The sequence below is a fragment of the Oncorhynchus kisutch genome, linkage group LG2, assembly GCF_002021735.2.
Source record: "Oncorhynchus kisutch isolate 150728-3 linkage group LG2, Okis_V2, whole genome shotgun sequence".
Classification (NCBI taxonomy): Eukaryota; Metazoa; Chordata; class Actinopteri; order Salmoniformes; family Salmonidae; genus Oncorhynchus; species Oncorhynchus kisutch.
The window spans coordinates 64,959,255-64,979,769 of NC_034175.2; the positions used below are offsets into that span (position 1 = coordinate 64,959,255).

At 43.7% G+C, this 20,515-nt stretch overlaps 1 protein-coding gene across 1 annotated transcript in view; it reads left to right on the forward strand.

The window, feature by feature from the left end:
• The window catches only part of impg2a (interphotoreceptor matrix proteoglycan 2a), a 60,563-nt gene that overhangs the window by 22,481 nt on the left and 17,567 nt on the right, over window positions 1-20,515 (forward strand). Inside the window, exons 5-8 of the mRNA XM_031802227.1 lie at window positions 1,242-1,279; window positions 5,284-5,489; window positions 10,947-11,005; window positions 13,030-13,050. Coding sequence (XP_031658087.1) covers window positions 1,242-1,279; window positions 5,284-5,489; window positions 10,947-11,005; window positions 13,030-13,050 — 324 coding nt within the window. The remainder of the gene's footprint in view (window positions 1-1,241; window positions 1,280-5,283; window positions 5,490-10,946; window positions 11,006-13,029; window positions 13,051-20,515) is intronic.

The following is a 20,515-nucleotide window of genomic DNA, read 5'->3' on the forward strand; positions in this document are numbered from 1 at the left end:
ATTGCTTGCACAGTGCTCCTTGGGATGTTTAAAGCTTGGGAAATCTTTTTGTATCCAAATCCGGCTTTAAACTTCTTCACAACAGTATCTCGGACCTGCCTGGTGTGTTCCTTGTTCTTCATGATGCTCTCTGCCCTTTTAACGGACCTCTCAGACTATCACAGTGCAGGTGCATTTATACGGAGACTTGATTACACACAGGTGGATTGTATTTATCATCATTAGTCATTTAGGTCAACATTGGATCATTCAGAGATCCTCACTGAACTTCTGGAGAGAGTTTGCTGCACTGAAAGTAAAGGGGCTGAATAATTTTGCACGCCCAATTTTTCAGTTTTTAATTTGTTAAAAAAGTTTGAAATATCCAATAAATGTCGTTCCACTTCATGATTGTGTCCCACTTGTTGTTGATTCTTCACAAAAAAATACAGTTTTATATATTTATGTTTGAAGCCTGAAATGTGGCAAAAGGTCGCAAAGTTCAAGGGGGCCGAATACTTTCGCAAGGCACTGTACATAGTATCTACCTCTATGGCTACCTCTATGGCTGCAGATACATAGTATCTAATTATATGGCTGCAGATACATAGTATCTACCTCTATGGCTGCAGATACATAGTATCTACCTCTATGGCTGCAGATACATAGTATCTAATTCTATGGCTGCAGATACATGGTATCTAATTCTATGGCTGCAGATACATAGTATCAACCTCTATGGCTGCAGATACATAGTATCTACCTCTATGGCTGCAGATACATAGTATCTACCTCTATGGCTGCAGATACATAGTATCTACCTCTATGGCTGCAGATACATAGTATCTACCTCTATGGCTGCAGATACATAGTATCTACCTCTATGGCTGCAGATACATGGTATCTAATTCTATGGCTGCAGATACATGGTATCTACCTCTATGGCTGCAGATACATGGTATCTACCTCTATGGCTGCAGATACATGGTATCTACCTCTATGGCTGCAGATACATAGTATCTACCTCTATGGCTGCAGATACATGGTATCTAATTCTATGGCTGCAGATACATAGTATCTACCTCTATGGCTGCAGATACATAGTATCTACCTCTATGTCTGCAGATACATGGTATCTACCTCTCTGGCTCCACTACAAGTAGAACACCAGATAGTTTTGTGCTTCTTAACTATTATAATTTGATTTGATTGGATCTCTGAGTGAAACCTCTCAACTGTGAGTGACTGTTGTTTTTCCACAGCACCTCAACTCCAGCCACAGAACAGGAGGCTCAAGGAGGTCAGTGTCATACACACACACACCTTTTATAACTTCTTTATCCCTCCCTCCTTTTTCTCTCTGTTACCTCTCTCTCTCTCCATCTCCTTCTCTCTGCTCTGTGACGTGCTCAGACCAGTAATAGCCCACTATGGCTGTCTAATCCACATTAGTAAGCAGCGCATCCACACAGTTCACTCACACCAACCCCTCTGGCTATTGATTTCTTGCCCCACATTACAGGCTCAAGCCAAGCAATGCCTCTGACTATCGATGTGTTGTGGTGCACATAGTGCTGTGGCAGTCATGACATTTCATCAGCTGGTTATTGTCGTGCAAAAGACTGCCGGTCTCATGGTAATTTTACTTTGAATTAGCATAAACACGTCAAGCATCTCCAGTCCTCCATGCATACAACCCGCATACAAACGTCTAATATATTAATTTAATATGCACCATCACAATAAATCCATTATTAATTTTAGTCAGGTCTAAAGAACCATTATGAGATGAAGAAAATGTATTTCAGAAGAACAGCATATGAGTTGGCTTACTGTATGTTATCTGGCTATGCTCAGGGCCATAGGATGTAGGCTTATTCATTTAGCTGACAATACATGCTTGTAAGTCCCATGCTATTATTTCATCTTATGTGATTTTATAGTCAGAAGAATATAATTCAACTTAGCTGAATATAACAGAAAGGATATTTTTCCCATTCCAGAGTGAGTGTACATATGAAGTGGTTATGTTGAGGTAAAAGTGATCATTTGAAACAGGTTCTATAAGATACATTTAGAGTTATTAGGTAACTTTAGTTGTGAATGATACGAACCATAGAAATCAAAAACATATATGGGCTGCATGATGCGACTATAGGCTGTTGATGATTTGAGAAAGTCGCAAAAAAAGCTTGTGCTGTGGTCCTTGCCTCATGCTGCACAGCTCTTCTCTCATCAAGTGCTCATATTTTCACCCATCAGACTATTCTCAATTGAGTCTAGTCTTTTCTAATATGTAAAATTAGTTTAGATTTAGAATGGCTCGTTATGAAATGGGCAGGAACAGGGGCAGGAACAGGGGCAGGAACTGGGGCAGGAACAGGGCAGGAACAGGGGCAGGAACAGGGGTAAAAAGACATGTCATCCATATACACTCTAATAGTGATTGGAGGCCACTTTCCTGCTGGTTTGTTTTTCAATCATGCCGGGTAGGTTACTGTGGTTATTTCACTCCATGCATCAAGCGCTGTTTGAGGAGCATGCAGCCTCTTGCTGCGTAACAGGTGATATTCCGCCCAAACTCTGTATGCCATGGGCTCTCCAACCCTGTTCCTGCAGCTACCCAGTACTCTGTATGCCATGGGCTCTCCAACCCTGTTCCTGCAGCTACCCAGTACTCTGTATGCCATGGGCTCTCCAACCCTGTTCCTGCAGCTACCCAGTACTCTGTATGCCATGGGCTCTCCAACCCTGTTCCTGCAGCTACCCAGTACTCTGTATGCCATGGGCTCTCCAACCCTGTTCCTGCAGCTACCCAGTACTCTGTATGCCATGGGCTCTCCAACCCTGTTCATCGATAGTAACATGTTTTCACAAGAAACATATTTAATTAAACTGTTGACAGACCCTCTCTCTGCGCGCTCGAGAATGGAATGAAAGAGATAGGGGAGGAGATGGAAAACATGTTGGTGAGATATTCTGTAGCTAAAGGTAAGGTGTCAGCTGATTAATTATGAAAATATAAAAAATGCCCTCAAAGGCGATTACTAGAATTTGTTCAGTTTTGGAGTATACAGTGCATTCTGGAGTATGCAGGTATTCAGACCCCTTGACTTTTTTCACATTTTGTGACGTTACAGCCTTATTCTAAATTTGATTACATAATTACATACAACATTTTTCCCTCATAAATCTAAACACAATACCTCATAATGAAAAAGACTTGACTGGAGGCTCCACCTGTGGTAAATTCAATTGATTGGACATGATTTGGAAAGACACACACCTGTCTATATAAGGTCCCACAGTTGACAGTGCATGTCAGAGCAAAAAACCTGACGGTCACTCTGACAGAACTCTAGAGTTCCACTGTTGAGATGGGAGAACCTTCCAGAAGGACAACCATCTCTGCAGCATCCCACCAATCAGACTTTTATGGTGGAGTGGCCAGATGGATGCCACTCCTCAATAAAAGGCACATGGCAGCCCGCTTGGAGTTTGCCAAAAGGCACCAAAGGACTCAGACCATGAGAAACAAGATTCTCTGGTCTGATGAAAACAAGATTGAACTCTTTGGCATGAATGCCAAGCATCACATCTGGAGGAAACCTGGCACCATCCTACGGTGAAGGATGGTGGTGGCAGCGTCATGCTGTGGGGATGTTTTTCAGTGACAGGGACTGGGAGACTAGTCAGGATCGAGGGAAAGATGAATGGCGCAAAGTACAGAGAGATCCTTGATGAAAACCTGTTCCAGAGCGCCCAGGACCTCAGACTGGGGTGAAGGTTCACATTCCAACAGGACAGCGACCCTAAGCTCACAGCCAAGACAATGCAGGAGTGCTTTCAGGACAAGTCTCTGAATGTCCTTGAGTGGCCCAGCTGGAGCCCGAACCTGAACCCGATCGAACATCTCTGGAGAGACCTGAAAATAGCTGTGCAGCGATGCTCCCCATCCAACCTGACAGAGCTTGAGAGGATCTGCAGAGAAGAATGGGAGAAACTTCCCAAATACAGGTGTGCCAAGCTTGTCGTGTCATACCCAAGAAGACTTCCAAAGGTGATTCAACAAAGTACTGAGTAAAAAGTCTGAATACTTATGTAAAGGTTTTTGCTTTGTCATTACAGGGTGTAGATTGTGTGTAGATTGACTAGGTGACATTTAAAAAAAATCTATTTTAGAATAAGGATGTAACGTATCAAAATTTGGAAAAAGTCAAGGGATCTGAATATTTTCGAATGAACTGTAGGCTAAACCAATTCTATACCAAAGACATCTTAAATCAGTTTAAAAAATAAATACAAATCTGCTGTGTGTAAACTTCGGGTAGGCTATGTATCGTATAATGCCACAATCATTATTTAAATTAAGTTTTTTGGGGGGGGATTGGGCTCGTATACTGTTTAGGCCAGTGCCGATGCATTAACTCTAATATGCATATGAGTGTTTTTAATGAATCATCACCTTAGAAAGTGCTCTCCATTTCATTGTTTGGCTTTGAAACAACATCCACAATGACCATGTTTTCCACTCAGTTTCAACCTGTAGTACTTCTTCAAATTGATCAATCACAGTGCGGTGAGTTTTAAAAGCATGATACTGTTTTGATGATAAGTGTTTGATGTGATTTTAGATTGATGTCAGAGTTGTTAGAGGGACAGTAGAGACCTGAGTACCAGGCCATTTGGACCTGATGAAGGGACAACAGAGCCCTGAGTACCAGGCCATTAGGACCTGATGGAGAGACAATATAGCGCTGAGTACCAGGCCATTAGGACCTGATGGAGGGACAATAGAGCCCTGAGTATCAGGCCATTAGGACCTGATGGAGAGACAATATAGCGCTGAGTACCAGGCCATTAGGACCTGATGGAGGGACAATAGAGCCCTGAGTATCAGGCCATTAGGACCTGATGGAGGGACAGTGAAGGCCTGAGTACCAGGCCATTAGGACCTGATGTTCATTAGTGAGTTGGTTAATACCAACACATGTCCTGAGTGCATAAGAGGAGATTACCATGAACAGTCACATGGAATTTCACTGCGGTCATGACTCTCTGTGTGGCGGTATTATGGTCACCTCAACAGCCCTAGGTACACTTACCAGGATTTGTCTAAAGAACATACTGATCTGGGGTGGTTTCAACGGGTTAAAAAGGCTTTTGTTCCAGACCATTACCAATGTACCTTAGTCGGCTAATTAACTAAATATAAAGAGCTTGATTAAGTTGAATCAGACATCAGTGTTATAAGAAAAGTGCTGCTTTCTTAAAAACACCAACCTTTCTCTCCCTAACCCCCAGAGGTCATCATAGAAGGGGCAGAGGTGGAGCTTCCCACAGAACCCACCAATGACATAGAGATGGAAGTGTTGGAGTGGCCTACTCGGGCCCAGTTGGAGCAGGTGGTTGAGCTGAGTATCTTGCTGAAGGGAGAGAGGTACAGCGATGCTCTAAGAGACACTGCCAGCTTCCAGTACCAGACACTCAACCAGCAGTTCATTGACAAGGTACGACTCAGAAATGTCTGTTTCCCTCTTTATCTCTCTCCTTCTCTCTACCTCATTCACTCATTCCTACTTCACATTCTTTCCTCCCAACATGATATCATAGGAAATCTTTATCCTGGCCCGTAAAAAAAAAGAAAAAAGAAGAGGTAATGTTTTGATGATGTTTTTCTCAGTACATTGCAATCAATGGGAAAGATAAGTGTCACAGGGTTGACCATTTTCTTGTTATTCTCCTCTCTCCCTCTTTCTCTCCCCTTCTCTCTCTTCCTCCTCCCCCTCCATTCTGTCTCTCTCCTTTCCCTGCCTCCCCTTCCTCTCATCTCTCTCTATCCCTCCTCTCTCCCACCTCTGGCTGTATGTTGACTCTCTCTCTAGTCCCCCTTCTGCTTTCTCTCCCCCCTCCTACACCCTCTCCCTCTTTCCCCTCTCTCCTCATCCCTCACTCTCCCCCTTCTTTCTCTCTCATCCCCCTCCATTTTCTCACAGACACAGACAGACAGGCAGACAGGCAGTTAGGCAGACAGAAAGACAGGCAGGCTGGCAGACAGTTTCAAGTTTTCAAGTCAATTGAAAAAATGTGACACAAATCCTCTTCAGAATTAATTCAAGAATTCATAAAAAGGCTCTTTGTTTCTGGATCTGCAAGACCATTGTGTCCAATGGAGGTCAAAAATGATTTTGGGTCGATTGACTTCAAATTACATATTGAAGTCATGATGTCATGATGGTCCCCTGATCACAAATATGTACAATTTGGGAAGATGAAACCTTTTTAACCTGTTGAAACCACCCCTATGATCCCCAATTAAGTACTTCCCTCTAGTCGCAGGAAGCTGAAATTCAATGTACGGCCTCCGTGGGACACTTTTTAACGATGCCCTGTGTTTCAAGACTTTACATTAAGAACTTACCATTCTACAGAGGAAGGAAGACCGTGTTTTTGTGTAACTGCAGGGAGAGTGAAGGACCATGTTGAGGATTCCGTTTGCCACAGGAAGCTGAGCCTCAACATAGGGCATCCCTATAAGGTCACGATTGGATGTGTACAAGGACGGTTAGCTAGCTCAATCGCAGGCCATGGGGGCATTATGGTTATGTGAGGCTTTTCTATGGAAGAAAGGCCTTCATCTCGGTGGGACAAAGTTTTCACTGTGAAGAGTACATTTTGCATGTTTGGCTGGCGTTCATCGGGAAGCGTCTGTTGAACAAGACCATACATGAATTTTGCTTCTAGCCTCAACTGTTCTGCCAATGTCACTCTAAAACACATTAACTCTAGACCAGTCTTCAAGTGAGACCTACCTTTCTGCCATGTAGTGGGGAGAGGGGCAAATTAATTGTTAATTGATTAAGGTTAGGGTTATGTCTAGGATTGAGGCCCTAACCCTAGCTTCATGTTCACTCCCAGCTCAACCTTAACCCTAGCTTCATGTTCACTCCCAGCTCAACCTTAACCCTAGCTTCATGTTCACTCCCAGCTCAATCTTAACCCTAGCTTCATGTTCACTCCCAGCTCAACCTTAACCCTAGCTTCATGTTCACTCCCAGCTCAACCTTAACCCTAGCTTCATGTCCACATCCCAGCTCAACCTTAATCCTAGCTTCATGTCCACATCCCAGCTCAACCCTAACCCTAGCTTCATGTTCACTCCCAGCTCAACCTTAACCCTAGCCCCAACCTTAACCCTAGCTTCATGTTCACTCCCAGCTCAACCTTAACCCTAGCTTCATGTCCACTCCCAGCTCAACCCTAACCCTAGCTTCATGTTCACTCCCAGCTCAACCTTAACCCTAGCCCCAACCTTAACCCTAGCTTCATGTCCACTCCCAGCTCAACCCTAACCCTAGCTTCATGTTCACTCCCAGCTCAACCCTAACCCTAGCTTCATGTCCACTCCCAGCTCAACCCTAACCCTAGCTTCATGTTCACTCCCAGCTCAACCTTAACCCTAGCTTCATGTCCACTCCCAGCTCAACCCTAACCCTAGCTTCATGTTCACTCCCAGCTCAACCTTAACCCTAGCCCCAACCTTAACCCTAGCTTCATGTCCACTCCCAGCTCAACCCTAACCCTAGCTTCATGTTCACTCCCAGCTCAACCCTAACCCTAGCTTCATGTTCACTCCCTGCTCAACCTTAACCCTAGCTTCATGTCCACTCCCAGCTCAACCCTAACCCTAGCTTCATGTTCACTCCCAGCTCAACCTTAACCCTAGCTTCATGTCCACTCCCAGCTCAACCTTAACCCTAGCTTCATGTCCACTCCCAGCTCAACCTTAACCCTAGCTTCATGTTCACTCCCAGCTCAACCCTAATGCAAGCCATAACCCAACACTAACTTATTGTCCACATCCCAGCTCAACCCTAACTCCAAGAGCTGAGCCAAGATGTGAAGGCAAATGTGTTATGGTTATGGCTGGGGTTGAGCCGGGATGTGGACAGCTAGGGTGAGGTTAAGGGTTGAGTTTAGAGTCTGTCTGTCTTCCTGCCTGCCTGTCTCTCTGTCTGTCTGAGTGGATATGTGTCTGTCTGTCTGAGTGGATATGTGTCTGTCTGTCTGAGTGGATATGTGTCTGTCTGTCTGAGTGGATATGTGTCTGTCTGTCTGAGTGGATATGTGTATGTCTGAGTGGATATCTGTCTGTCTCTGTCTGTCTGTCTCTTTTTTTTGCCTTGAATGCAATGTATTGACTTATGCTCCAATACACTTGATGCATATCTATGTGTCAATATCCTGTCTGTGAAGGTGGGAAAGGAGATAAAAAGTTGGAGGGAGCGAGAGGTGGGAGCGAGAGGTGGGAGCGAGAGGAGGGAGCGAGAGGTGGGAGCGAGAGGAGGGAGCCGAGAGGAGGGAGGCGAGAGGAGGGGGGCGAGAGGAGGGGGGAAAGAAGGAAGGAGATAAAATGGGGAGAAGGGAGAGAGGGGAGACAGAGGGAGAGAGGGTGAAGTTGTGAGGGGGGAAAGAGAGAGAGGGAGGAGAAAGAGGGAGGTAGAGAGCGAGAGAGGAGCGTCATGTCTCTGAAGTCTTTCTCTATGCGTCCATATTGTTATGTTCATCTTTCCTCATTGAATGCAAGGTATTCACTTAGACATCAACCATCTGACACTCATCTTTTCCCATTGACTGCAATGTATTGATAAACATTAACCCTGTGACAATCATCTTTTCCCGTTGACTGTAATGTATTGAGAAAAACATAAACACTGTGACAATCAACTTTTCCCATTGACAGCAATGTATTGAGAAAAACATAAACACTGTGACAATCATCTTTTCCCATTGACAGCAATATATTGAGAAAAACGTTAGCTGCATTTGACCTTTTTTGTAAAGAATGTGCCAGAATGAGGTTTCAAGGCTGCTAATGGGCTGTTCCTTTCTCTTTCAGTGTTCCTTCTCTCATTTCTCCACTTCACTCCTTTACAGTACTTATTTCTTCCACTCTTTCCTTCTCCCTTCTCACTATCCTTTCATCTCGCTCCTCCTGTCATCTGTATCTCCTCTAAATCTTCCCTCTAATCCTCCCTCAACCTTTTCTACTCTCTCCATCCCCTTTGTCCTCTTCTGGCATCTCCTAATCCATCACTTTGTTTGTAGGTTCTGAGGCTATAGGTAGTCATTTTTCCTTTGAACACACACAGTCAGGGCACTATAAAGAACCCACACAGTCAGGGCACTATAAAGAACCCACACAGTCAGGGCACTATAAAGAACCCACACAGTTAGGGCACTATAAAGAACCCACACAGTCAGGGCACTATAAAGAACCCACACAGTCAGGGCACTATAAAGAACCCACACAGTCAGGGCACTATAAAGAACCCACACAGTCAGGGCACTATAAAGAACCCACACAGTCAGGGCACTATAAAGAACCCACACAGTCAGGGCACTATAAAGAACCCACACAGTCAGGGCACTATAAAGAACCCACACAGTCAGGGCACTATAAAGAACCCACACAGTCAGGGCACTATAAAGAACCCACACAGTCAGGGCACTATAAAGAACCCACACAGTCAGGGCACTATAAAGAACCCACACAGTCAGGGCACTATAAAGAACCCACACAGTCAGGGCACTATAAAGAACCCACACAGTCAGGGCACTATAAAGAACCCACACAGTCAGGGCACTATAAAGAACCCACACAGTCAGGGCACTATAAAGAACCCACACAGTTTGAAATTTCCTTCATTTGACTGTTGATATTGTACACTAGGCATACTGCATACTCTGAGTGAAAAGATGCTGAAAGTTAGAGTTTATGATGTAGCTTGAGGCCGCAAGAGAGACTGGAATAGAGAAAGCAGGACACACACACTCACTCACACACAGATAACTTTCCTCCACCATCAAGGCTTTTTGACTGAGAACAAATAGGTCAGACATTTTACTGCTGCTGGGAAAATAATATGTTTTTGACTCTCCCCTGGAAGCCGTTAATGTACTAATTATTACTCTGTCCATAGCCCGCGGGAAGTAGTTCGACGGATGGGGTGCTGACAATTTTTTGTTGTCATGGCGGGACAGTGCTGCACAGTGCAGCACCCCGAATTCCTACGGCTATGACTCTGTATTAAACTTTTATCATTCTGTGTATGCAAAGGGGGAGGGAGATAGACAATGAAAGAAGGAGAGAGACAGGAGGAGGAGAGGGACGGGAGGAGGAGAGGGACAGGAGGAGGAGAGGGACGGGAGGAGGAGAGGGACGGGAGGAGGAGAGGGACGGGAGGAGAAGAGGGACGGGAGGAGAAGAGGGACGGGAGGAGGAGAGGGACAGGAGGAGGAGAGGGACGGGAGGAGGAGAGGGACGGGAGGAGGAGAGGGACGGGAGGAGGAGAGGGACGGGAGGAGGAGAGGGACGGGAGGAGGAGAGGGACAGGAGGAGGAGAGGGACAGGAGGAGGAGAGGGACAGGAGGAGGAGAGGGACAGGAGGAGGAGAGGGACAGACATGTTCGGAAAAACACAATCTAACGATTAAAGAAGTCGGCTGTGTTGCCAGGTGTGTCAGAATAATAGTGAATAGTAATTCAACTTTATCACTGAGGAGGTGTTCCACAATGCTGGGTCCACGAGTCAGCAAAACCATGGTTCTCTTCACAAAACACTCACTAGCATCTAGCAACAAGGTTCAATCAGAGGTCTGAGTGAGTAGTCACTAGATGGCCATGCTAGAAATCAAATCAAACCAAATTGTATTGGTCACATATTTAGCAAATGTTATTGTGGTTGTAGTGAAATGCTTGAGTTCCTAGCTCCAACAGTGCAGTAATATCTAACAATTCACAACAATACACACAAATCTAAAAGTAAAAGAATGGAATTAAAGTAAAATAATGGAATTAAAGAGCTATAAAATAACGGTTAAATAAAATAAATAAATAAAAAGAGGACATAAACAATATCCTCCGAATTAACTGTTGAACTCAAGGTGATCTCGTTGTGTTTGCAGATAGAAGATGCTCTGGGGGGACTGCCAGGCTTGAAGAGTGTGACTGTGCTGGAGTTCAGGTCAGTCTCTACTATAGTGGTATATTTGCCTGGTCCTGGTCACATTAGGATGTGATTTAGTTTAGCCAACTCCCTTAGCTATCATTGGAATGCTATACTGGACATATGTATGGCATGACAGCAATAATCTGAAGAGTTGGATAAAACACACACCTGTGTGGTGTAGGCCATTGATTTGATACACTGACCTGACCTTCTCACCTGATCTTTGTCAAATATAATTTCTTTAGATAAAGTGTGTTTAGTTGTCCCCCACCATGAAATCGGGGAGGGGACCGTGGATCGGTTTCCGTTCCATCTGTCCGTCCATTACTCACATGCGATATGTCATACATGACTGGCCCGATTTTGACGACATTGAATGATGTGTCTTGTCATAGAGATCCAGTATTTACAAAGCAAGAGGAATGACTGGGCCCAAAATCTGTCTTCTACAGCAGGTGGCGTTATTTCTTTGGCACATGACGTGGAGTAGCCTACAGGAAGTGGATTATCTCAGGAGACTGGCTGGCCTGGCAACATCTGCCGAGCTCACCGGGCCAGTTAATCAAGTTTTCATATGGTTCGCTTGGGTCAGTAGCCTACATGTTAAAACTCCAACACAACAACAAAAAATGTATTGGTATTTAATCCAGCTTTTTGTTATCAACCAGCATTCGGTTTCCAAGCGGAAGTAAGAATGTCAAGACCTTCCCTCTCAGGCTCGAGTAAAGCCTGCCTGGAGGCGGGAAGCATATCAACTCAGAGTTGAACATCGGCACTCGCATTCAAAAGTCCTCCACCTGCTTTAGTCTTTTTTCATATCAGACACAGAAAGATTTACACAGGCCCGACACTACGGAACTGCTTGTCAAGACATAAACATTATTTACACAAATCTCTTGTTAGTTAAATACAACAGGCAGAGTAATACTATTATGTAGTCTAGGCCTATATCATTATTTAGAAACCAGATGAATTCCTGAAGCTGTTCATGAGCTATGTTGTTTATTTATCAGCTTAATATAACCTGTCTGGTAGCAAGTGTGTGCAACTCCGCACACAGTTGATTGGTGCAAGGGAAGAAATGGGTTCTAATAAGCTCAGTCGCTGCACAATATTCCCAAATGCAATCTTGGGAAAATACAACTGTTTTTGACTGCAATTATTGAAAAGAGCAGGGTCCCAGCTTTTCACTTCTGTGTGATTTATTCCTCAACTCAAATGGTTGTGCAATTGTCAGCGTTTTACAATCGTGAGTGTCTGGCATTACAATAAAAGTAATGAATGGAGGGAAGCGCATCAGCTATTCGAATGCATAAACGGTAGGGCTATAGAGAACACAGGAGGTTGGTGGCATCTTAGTTGTGGAGTACGGGGTCATAGTATTGGCTGGAGTTTAAAGATTCGAATGGTATTAAATACATCAAACACATGGTTTCCTGTGTTTGATCCCATTCCATTTACTCCATTTCAGTCTTTATTATGAGAACGTCCACCCTTGATAGAGTACCACAGTATGAGTTATAATACCCATAAAACCTAGAGGTCAAACAGGGAGGTCATATTTAGAGTCTGTGATCTATTTTTATTTATTTAATTTCTTCTATTTTACCCCCTTTTCTATCTTGTCTCATCGCTGTAACTCCCCAACGGGCTCGGAAGGCGAAGGTCGAGTCATGCGTCCTCTGAAACATGACCTGCAAAACCACACTTCTTAACACCCGCCCGCTTAACCCGGAAACCAGCCGCACATGAAACACTGTTCACCTGACGACTGGCGTCAGTCTGCAGGCGCACAGCCCGCCACAAGGAGTCACTAGAGCGCGATGAGCCAAGTAAAGCCCCCCGGCCAAAGCCTCCCCTAACCCGTATGACACTGGGCCAATTGTGCATCGCCCTATGGGACTCCCGATCACGGCTGGTTGTAATACAGCCCGGGATCGAACCTGGGTCTGTAGTGACACCTCTAGCACTGCGATGCAGTGTTTTAGACCGCTGCTCCACTCGGGACGCCTGAGATCTAGTTTTTTATTTGTTTTCAGGTTTCAGAAGGATGCCCAAGGGTGAGTATAGACCTATACCTGTAGTCCTGGATGTATATAGCCAGTAGGCTAGTAATATGACCCTAGATCTGTGGTTAAGGATAACCTAGTCTTGAGTGTTTGTGTGTGTGTCCATACTTGCAAACTATTTCCATTTAAACAGATTCTCTGGCACAAAATGCATATCAGCCAATTCAATTTGTTGATTTACTTGCAGGCAACAGAAAGCTAAATTGAAGCTGTTTCCATCAGATAACATGGCACACGTCAGCCATATGCTAACCTCAACAGGTGGCACTGATCACAAATTCTTCATAAGCCTATCAAAGATCTTAGACTTTGTATCCACCAACCAATGGCATTTCTTGAAATAAGTCAACCCTAGCCAGTACAGGGATATTTAAAACCTAAAAATTCAAGGTTTACTTTTGTTTCGTTGGTCTGTGACAAAATATTGTATGCCAATATTGCATTGATGCATCCTTGACTAGGCTACTAGCTACTACTAACATTAGACAACGTTTTCACATTTTTTCAAATATGACAAAATCCTACTTGTTTATCTGTTTCACACACATCCATGTGCTTTTATGGAAAAAACATGTATATTTAACATTCATTTAAAAAACAAAGAGCCTTATGGATTTGTCAATCAACAGTCATCTAGACCAGGGGGTTCTCACACTTTTACCACGTCTATTTCTATGTGCACAGGCACTGTTCATGACACAAACTGTTCACACCCCTCTTGTTGGTGGAGAAAATTGTGCAGGTTTTAAGCTTATTTCCTGCAATTCTACACATTTTGGCATGGGGTGCAAAGAACATTTAGCCGTTTTAAAGCTAAATGTATTGCAATTCTATACATTTTGGCATGGGGTGCAAAGAACATTTAGCCGTTTTAAAGCTAAATGTATTGCAATTCTATACATTTTGGCATGGGGTGCAAAGAACATTTAGCCGTTTTAAAGCTAAATGTATTGCAATTCTATACATTTTGGCATGGGGTGCAAAGAACATTTAGCCGTTTTAAAGCTAAATGTATTGCAATTCTATACATTTTGGCATGGGGTGCAAAGAACATGTAGCCGTTTTAAAGCTAAATGTATTGCAATTCTATACATTTTGGCATGGGGTGCAAAGAACATTTAGCCGTTTTAAAGCTAAATGTATTGCAATTCTATACATTTTGGCATGGGGTGCAAAGAACATTTAGCCGTTTTAAAGCTAAATGTATTGCAATTCTATACATTTTGGCATGGGGTGCAAAGAACATTTAGCCGTTTTAAAGCTAAATGTATTGCAATTCTATACATTTTGGCATGGGGTGCAAAGAACATTTAGCCGTTTTAAAGCTAAATGTATTGCAATTCTATACATTTTGGCATGGGGTGCAAAGAACATTTAGCCGTTTTAAAGCTAAATGTATTGCAATTCTATACATTTTGGCATGGGGTGCAAAGAACATTTAGCCGTTTTAAAGCTAAATGTATTGCAATTCTATACATTTTGGCATGGGGTGCAAAGAACATTTAGCCGTTTTAAAGCTAAATGTATTGCAATTCTATACATTTTGGCATGGGGTGCAAAGAACATTTAGCCGTTTTAAAGCTAAATGTATTGCAATTCTATACATTTTGGCATGGGGTGCAAAGAACATTTAGCCGTTTTAAAGCTAAATGTATTGCAATTCTATACATTTTGGCATGGGGTGCAAAGAACATTTAGCCGTTTTAAAGCTAAATGTATTGCAATTCTATACATTTTGGCATGTCTAATGTGTATTCATGTGATTTTTCAGTTACCAAATAATTACAAAAATATCTATCTTCTAAAAAAACATTAGCTGACATGGGCTAGTTGATCAGGACATTTCTGACAAGGAATACATCTCTAAGCTATGCAATGACTAACATGACAAGAGGAACTGATGATGCACTACCCTGATGATACACAAGGTGCATTCTTGTGCACCTTGTGTATCCAATTGGTAGTTAGAGTCTTGTCTCATCGCTGCAACTCCTGTATGGACTCGGGAGAGGCAAAGGTCGAAAGCCTCTGAAACACAACCCAAGCCGTACTGCTTCTTGACACAATGCCCACTTAACCTGGAAGCCAGCTGCACCAATATGTCGGAGGAAACACTGTGCACGTGGCAACCGTGTCAGCGTGCACTGCTGCCCAGCCAGCCACAGGAGTCGCTAGTGAGCAATGGAACAAGGACATCCCTGCCAGCCAAACCCTCCCCTAACCCGGACGACGCTGGGCCAATTGTGCGCCGCCCCATGAGTCTCCCGGTCGCGGCCGGCTGCGACAGAGCCTGGACTCAAACCCAGAATCTCTAGTGGTACAGCTAGCACTGCGATGCAGTGCCTTAGACCACTGCGCCACTCGGGAGGCCCTCAAGAGTAAGTTTAAAGCCAGACTGAGTTCCTTTATAAAAGGTGTACATGTCCATGTAATATTGCTTATTAATAATATTATTAGCTTATCAAATAAAAACGTGTTTGTCACATGCTTCGTAAACGACAGTGAAATACTTACTCATGGGTCATTTTCAACAATGCAGAGATAAAGAAGATCAAATAGAAATAGTGACACGAGGAATAAATACATAGTGAATATTGAATAACAATAACGAGTAAAAATAACATGGCTATACACAGGAAATACCAGTACCGAGTCGATGTGCAGGGGTACGAGGTAATTGAGGTAGCTATTTACGCATAGCTGAGGGTAAAGTGACTAGGCAACAGGATAGATAAGACTGAGCAGTAGCAGGAGTGTATGTGGAGCAGTAGCAGGAGTGTATGTGGAGCAGTAGCAGGAGTGTATGTGGAGCAGTAGCAGGAGTGTATGTGGAGCAGTAGCAGGAGTGTATGTGGAGCAGTAGCAGGAGTGTATGTGGAGCAGTAGCAGGAGTGTATGTGGAGCAGTAGCAGGAGTGTATGTGGAGCAGTAGCAGGAGTGTATGTGGAGCAGTAGCAGGAGTGTATGTGGAGCAGTAGCAGGAGTGTATGTGGAGCAGTAGCAGGAGTGTATGTGGAGCAGTAGCAGGAGTGTATGTGGAGCAGTAGCAGGAGTGTATGTGGAGCAGTAGCAGGAGCGTATGTGGAGCAGTAGCAGCAGCATATGTGGAGCAGTAGCAGGAGTGTATGTGGAGCAGTAGAGGGAGCGTATGTGGAGCAGTAGCAGGAGCGTATGTGGAGCAGTAGCAGGAGCGTATGTGGAGTAGTAGCAGGAGCGTATGTGGAGCAGTAGCAGGAGTGTATGTGGAGCAGTAGCAGGAGTGTATGTGGTTCAGTAGCATGAGTGTATGTGGAGCAGTAGCAGGAGTGTATGTGGAGCAGTAGCAGGAGTGTATGTGGAGCAGTAGCAGGAGTGTATGTGGAGCAGTAGCAGGAGTGTATGTGGAGCCGTAGCAGGAGTGTATGTGGAGAAGTAGCAGGAGTGTATGTGGAGCAGTAGCAGGAGTGTATGTGGAGCAGTAGCAGGAGTGCATGTGGAGCAGTAGCAGGAGTGTATGTGGAGCAGTAGCAGCAGCGTATGTGGAGCAGTAGCAGGAGTGTATGTGGAGCAGTAGAGGGAGCGTATGTGGAGCAGTAGCAGGAGCGTATGTGGAGCAGTAGCAGGAGCGTATGTGGAGCAGTAGCAGGAGTGTATGTGGAGCAGTAGCAGGAGTGTATGTGGAGCAGTAGCAGGAGTGTATGTGGAGCAGTAGCAGGAGCGTATGTGGAGCAGTAGCAGGAGCGTATGTGGAGCAGTAGCAGGAGTGTATGTGGAGCAGTAGCAGGAGTGTATGTGGAGCAGTAGCAGGAGTGTATGTGGAGCAGTAGCAGGAGTGCATGTGGAGCAGTAGCAGGAGTGCATGTGGAGCAGTAGCAGGAGTGCATGTGGAGCAGTAGCAGCAGCGTATGTGGAGCAGTAGCAGGAGTGTATGTGGAGCAGTAGAGGGAGCGTATGTGGAGCAGTAGCAGGAGCGTATGTGGAGCAGTAGCAGGAGCGTATGTGGAGCAGTAGCAGGAGTGTATGTGGAGCAGTAGCAGGAGTGTATGTGGAGCAGTAGCAGGAGTGTATGTGGAGCAGTAGCAGGAGCGTATGTGGAGCAGTAGCAGGAGCGTATGTGGAGCAGTAGCAGGAGTGTATGTGGAGCAGTAGCAGGAGTGTATGTGGAGCAGTAGCAGGAGTGTATGTGGAGCAGTAGCAGGAGTGCATGTGGAGCAGTAGCAGGAGTGCATGTGGAGCAGTAGCAGGAGTGCATGTGGAGCAGTAGCAGGAGTGCATGTGGTGCAGTAGTAGGAGTGCATGTGGAGCAGTAGCAGCAGCGTAAGTGGTGAGTGTGAAAATGTGTGTGTGTGACATCAGTATGCTTGTGTGCGCATGTTATGTGTGTGTGTGTGTGTGTGGTCGTATGTAGTGTGTGTGTGTATATGGGTGTTGTGGTCAAAGTGTAAGTATGTGTGAGTGTGGGTAGTGTCCAGTGTTTGTGCATAGAGTCAGTGCAAGAGAGTTAGTAAAAAAGGTAAATGCAGGCAATTCGGGTAGCCATTTGATGAGTTATTTAGCAGTGTTGTTGAGCAGCCTTACGGCTTGGGTGTAGCTGTTCAAAGGTCCTGTTGTTTCTAGACTTGGTGCCCTGGAACTGTTTGCTCTATGGTAGCAGAGAGAACGGACTATTGCTTGGGTGGCTGGAGTCTTTGACAATTTGATGCCTAGTCAGCAGCTACTCTTCCTGGGGTCCAGCAAAATTAAGGCAATTGTACAATTCTTTGAAACATTACAATACATTCACAACAGATTTCACAACACATTAATAAGTGTGTGCCCTCAGGCCCCTACTCTACTACCACATATCTGCAACACAAAATCCATGTGTACATGTGTGTATAGTGTATATGTTATCGTGTGTGTGTATGCATGTGTCTGTGCTTATGTTTGTGTTGCTTCACAGTCCCTCTGTTCCATAAGGTGTATTTATTTCTGTTTTTTTAAATCAAATTTTATTTTACTGCATGCATTAGTTACATGATATGGAATAGAGTTCCATGTAGTCATGGCTCAATGTAGTACTGTGCGCCTCCCATAGTCTGTTCTGGACTTGGGGACTGTGAAGAGACCTCTGGTGGCATGTCTTGTGGGGTATGCACGGATGTCTGAGCTGCGTGCCAATAGTTCAAACAGACAGCTTGGTGCATTCAACATGTCAATACCTCTCACAAATACAAGTAGGAATGAAGTCAGTCTCTCTTCCACTTTGAGCCAGGAGAGAGTGATATGCATATGATTAATGTTAGCTCTCTGTGTACAGCTAAGGAACAGCCATGCTGCCCTGTTTTCTGAGCCAATTGAAGTCCCTCTTGGTGGCACGTGACCACACGACAGAACAGTAGTCCAGGAGCGACAAAACTAGGACCTACTTTGTTGATAATGCTGTTCAGAAGGCAGAGCAGTGCTTTATTATGGACAAACTTCTCCCCATCTTAGCTACTGTTGTATTTGGACCATGACAGTTTACAATCCAGACTTACTCCAAGCAGTTTAGTTACTTGCTCAATTTCCACATTATTCATTACAAGATTTGGTTGAGGCTTAGGGTTTAATGAATGATTTGTCTCAACTGCAATGCTTAAATTTTTTTAATATTTGGGAATAACTAATTCCTTGCCACCCATTCAGAAACTAACTGCTTTACTCAAAGACAGTGGCATGTCTTTAGTCAAGATTGAAAAAAGTAAGGGGCCTAGACACCTGCCCTGGGGAATTCCTGATTCTACCTGGATTATGTTGGATAGGCTTCCATTAAAGAACACCCTCAGTGTTATGTTAGAAAAGTACAGTAACTATTTATCCAGAATATAGTAGGGGGTGTAAAGCCATGACACATACGTTTTTCCATCAGCAGACTATGATCGATAATGTCGAAAGCCGCACTGAAGTTTAACAAAACCCCTACAATTTTTTTATCATCAATTTCTCTCAGCCAATCATCAGCCATTTGTGTAAGTGCTGTGCTTGTTGAATGTCCTTTCTTATAAGTGTGCTGAAAGTCTGTTGTCAATTTGTTTACTGTAAAATAGCACTGTATCTGGTCAAACCTTTTTCCAAAAGTTTACTAAGCATTGGTAACAGGCTGATTGGTCAGCTATTTGAGTCAGTAAAGGGGGCTTTACTATTCTTAGGTAGGGGAATGACTTTTTCCTCCCCTCCAGGCCTGAGGGCACACCCTTTCTAGTAGGCTTAAATTGAAGATATGGCAAATAGGAGTGGCAATATCATCCGCTATTATCCTCAGTAATCTTCCATCCAAGTTGTCAGACCCCGGTGGCTTGTCATTGTTGATAGACAACAATACTTTTTTCACCTCTTCCACACTCACTTTACAGAATTCAAAATTACAATGCTTGTCTTTCATAATTTGGTCAGATATACTTGGATGTGTAGTGTCAGCATTTGTTGCTGGCATGTCATGCCTAAGTTTGCTAATCTTACCAATGAACAAAATCATTAGTTGGCAATATCAGTGGGTTTTGTGAATATAAATAAATAAATAATAAATAATGAAAATGGCCTTTTTACCCAAAATGATATTTAAGGTGCTCCTAAGCTTTTTACTATCATTCTTTGTCATTTTCCTTTGTTTCATAGTGTAGTTTCTTCTTCTTTTTATTCAGTTTAATCACATGATTTCTCAATTTGCAGAACATTTGCCAATCAGTTGTGCAGCCAGAATGATTTGCCATTTATTTTGCCTCATCCCTTTCTAACATACAATTTTTCAATTCTTCATCAATCCACAGGGATGTAAATGTTTTTCTTAATTTTCTTAATGTGTGCATGCTTATTAGTAACTGTGATAAGCAATTTCATAAATGTGGCAAGTGTAGCGTCTGGTTGCTTCTCATTACACGCCACAGACCAACACACATTCTTTACATCAACAACATAGGAATCCCTACAAAATGTCTTCTATGAACTCTTATACATTATATTAGGCGCAGCCTTTGGAACTTTGGTTTTCCTAGATATGGCTACTATATTGTGATCACTACATCCGATGGATCTGGATACTGCTTTCAAACACCTTTCTGCAGCATTAGTAAAGATGTGATCAATACATGTTGATGATTTCATTCCTGTGCTGTTTGTAACTACCCTGATAGGTTGACTGATAGCCTGAACCAGGTTGCAAGCACTAGTTAAATAAGCTTTCTCGTAAGTGGGCAGCCTGATGATAGCCAGTCAATATTTAAATCACCCAGAAAATATATCTATCTGTTGATGTCACATACATTATCAAGCATTTCACACGTTATCCAGATACGGACTGTTAGCACTTGGTGGTCTATAGCAGCTTCTCATCAGAATGGGCTGTAGCTGAGGCAGATGAACCTGTAGTCATATTATTTCAACAGTAATTAACAGTTTTTTTTTTTTTTGTAAGCAGGAAGCAGAAAGATAGAGTTATGGATTGATTTGCCAAAAGGAG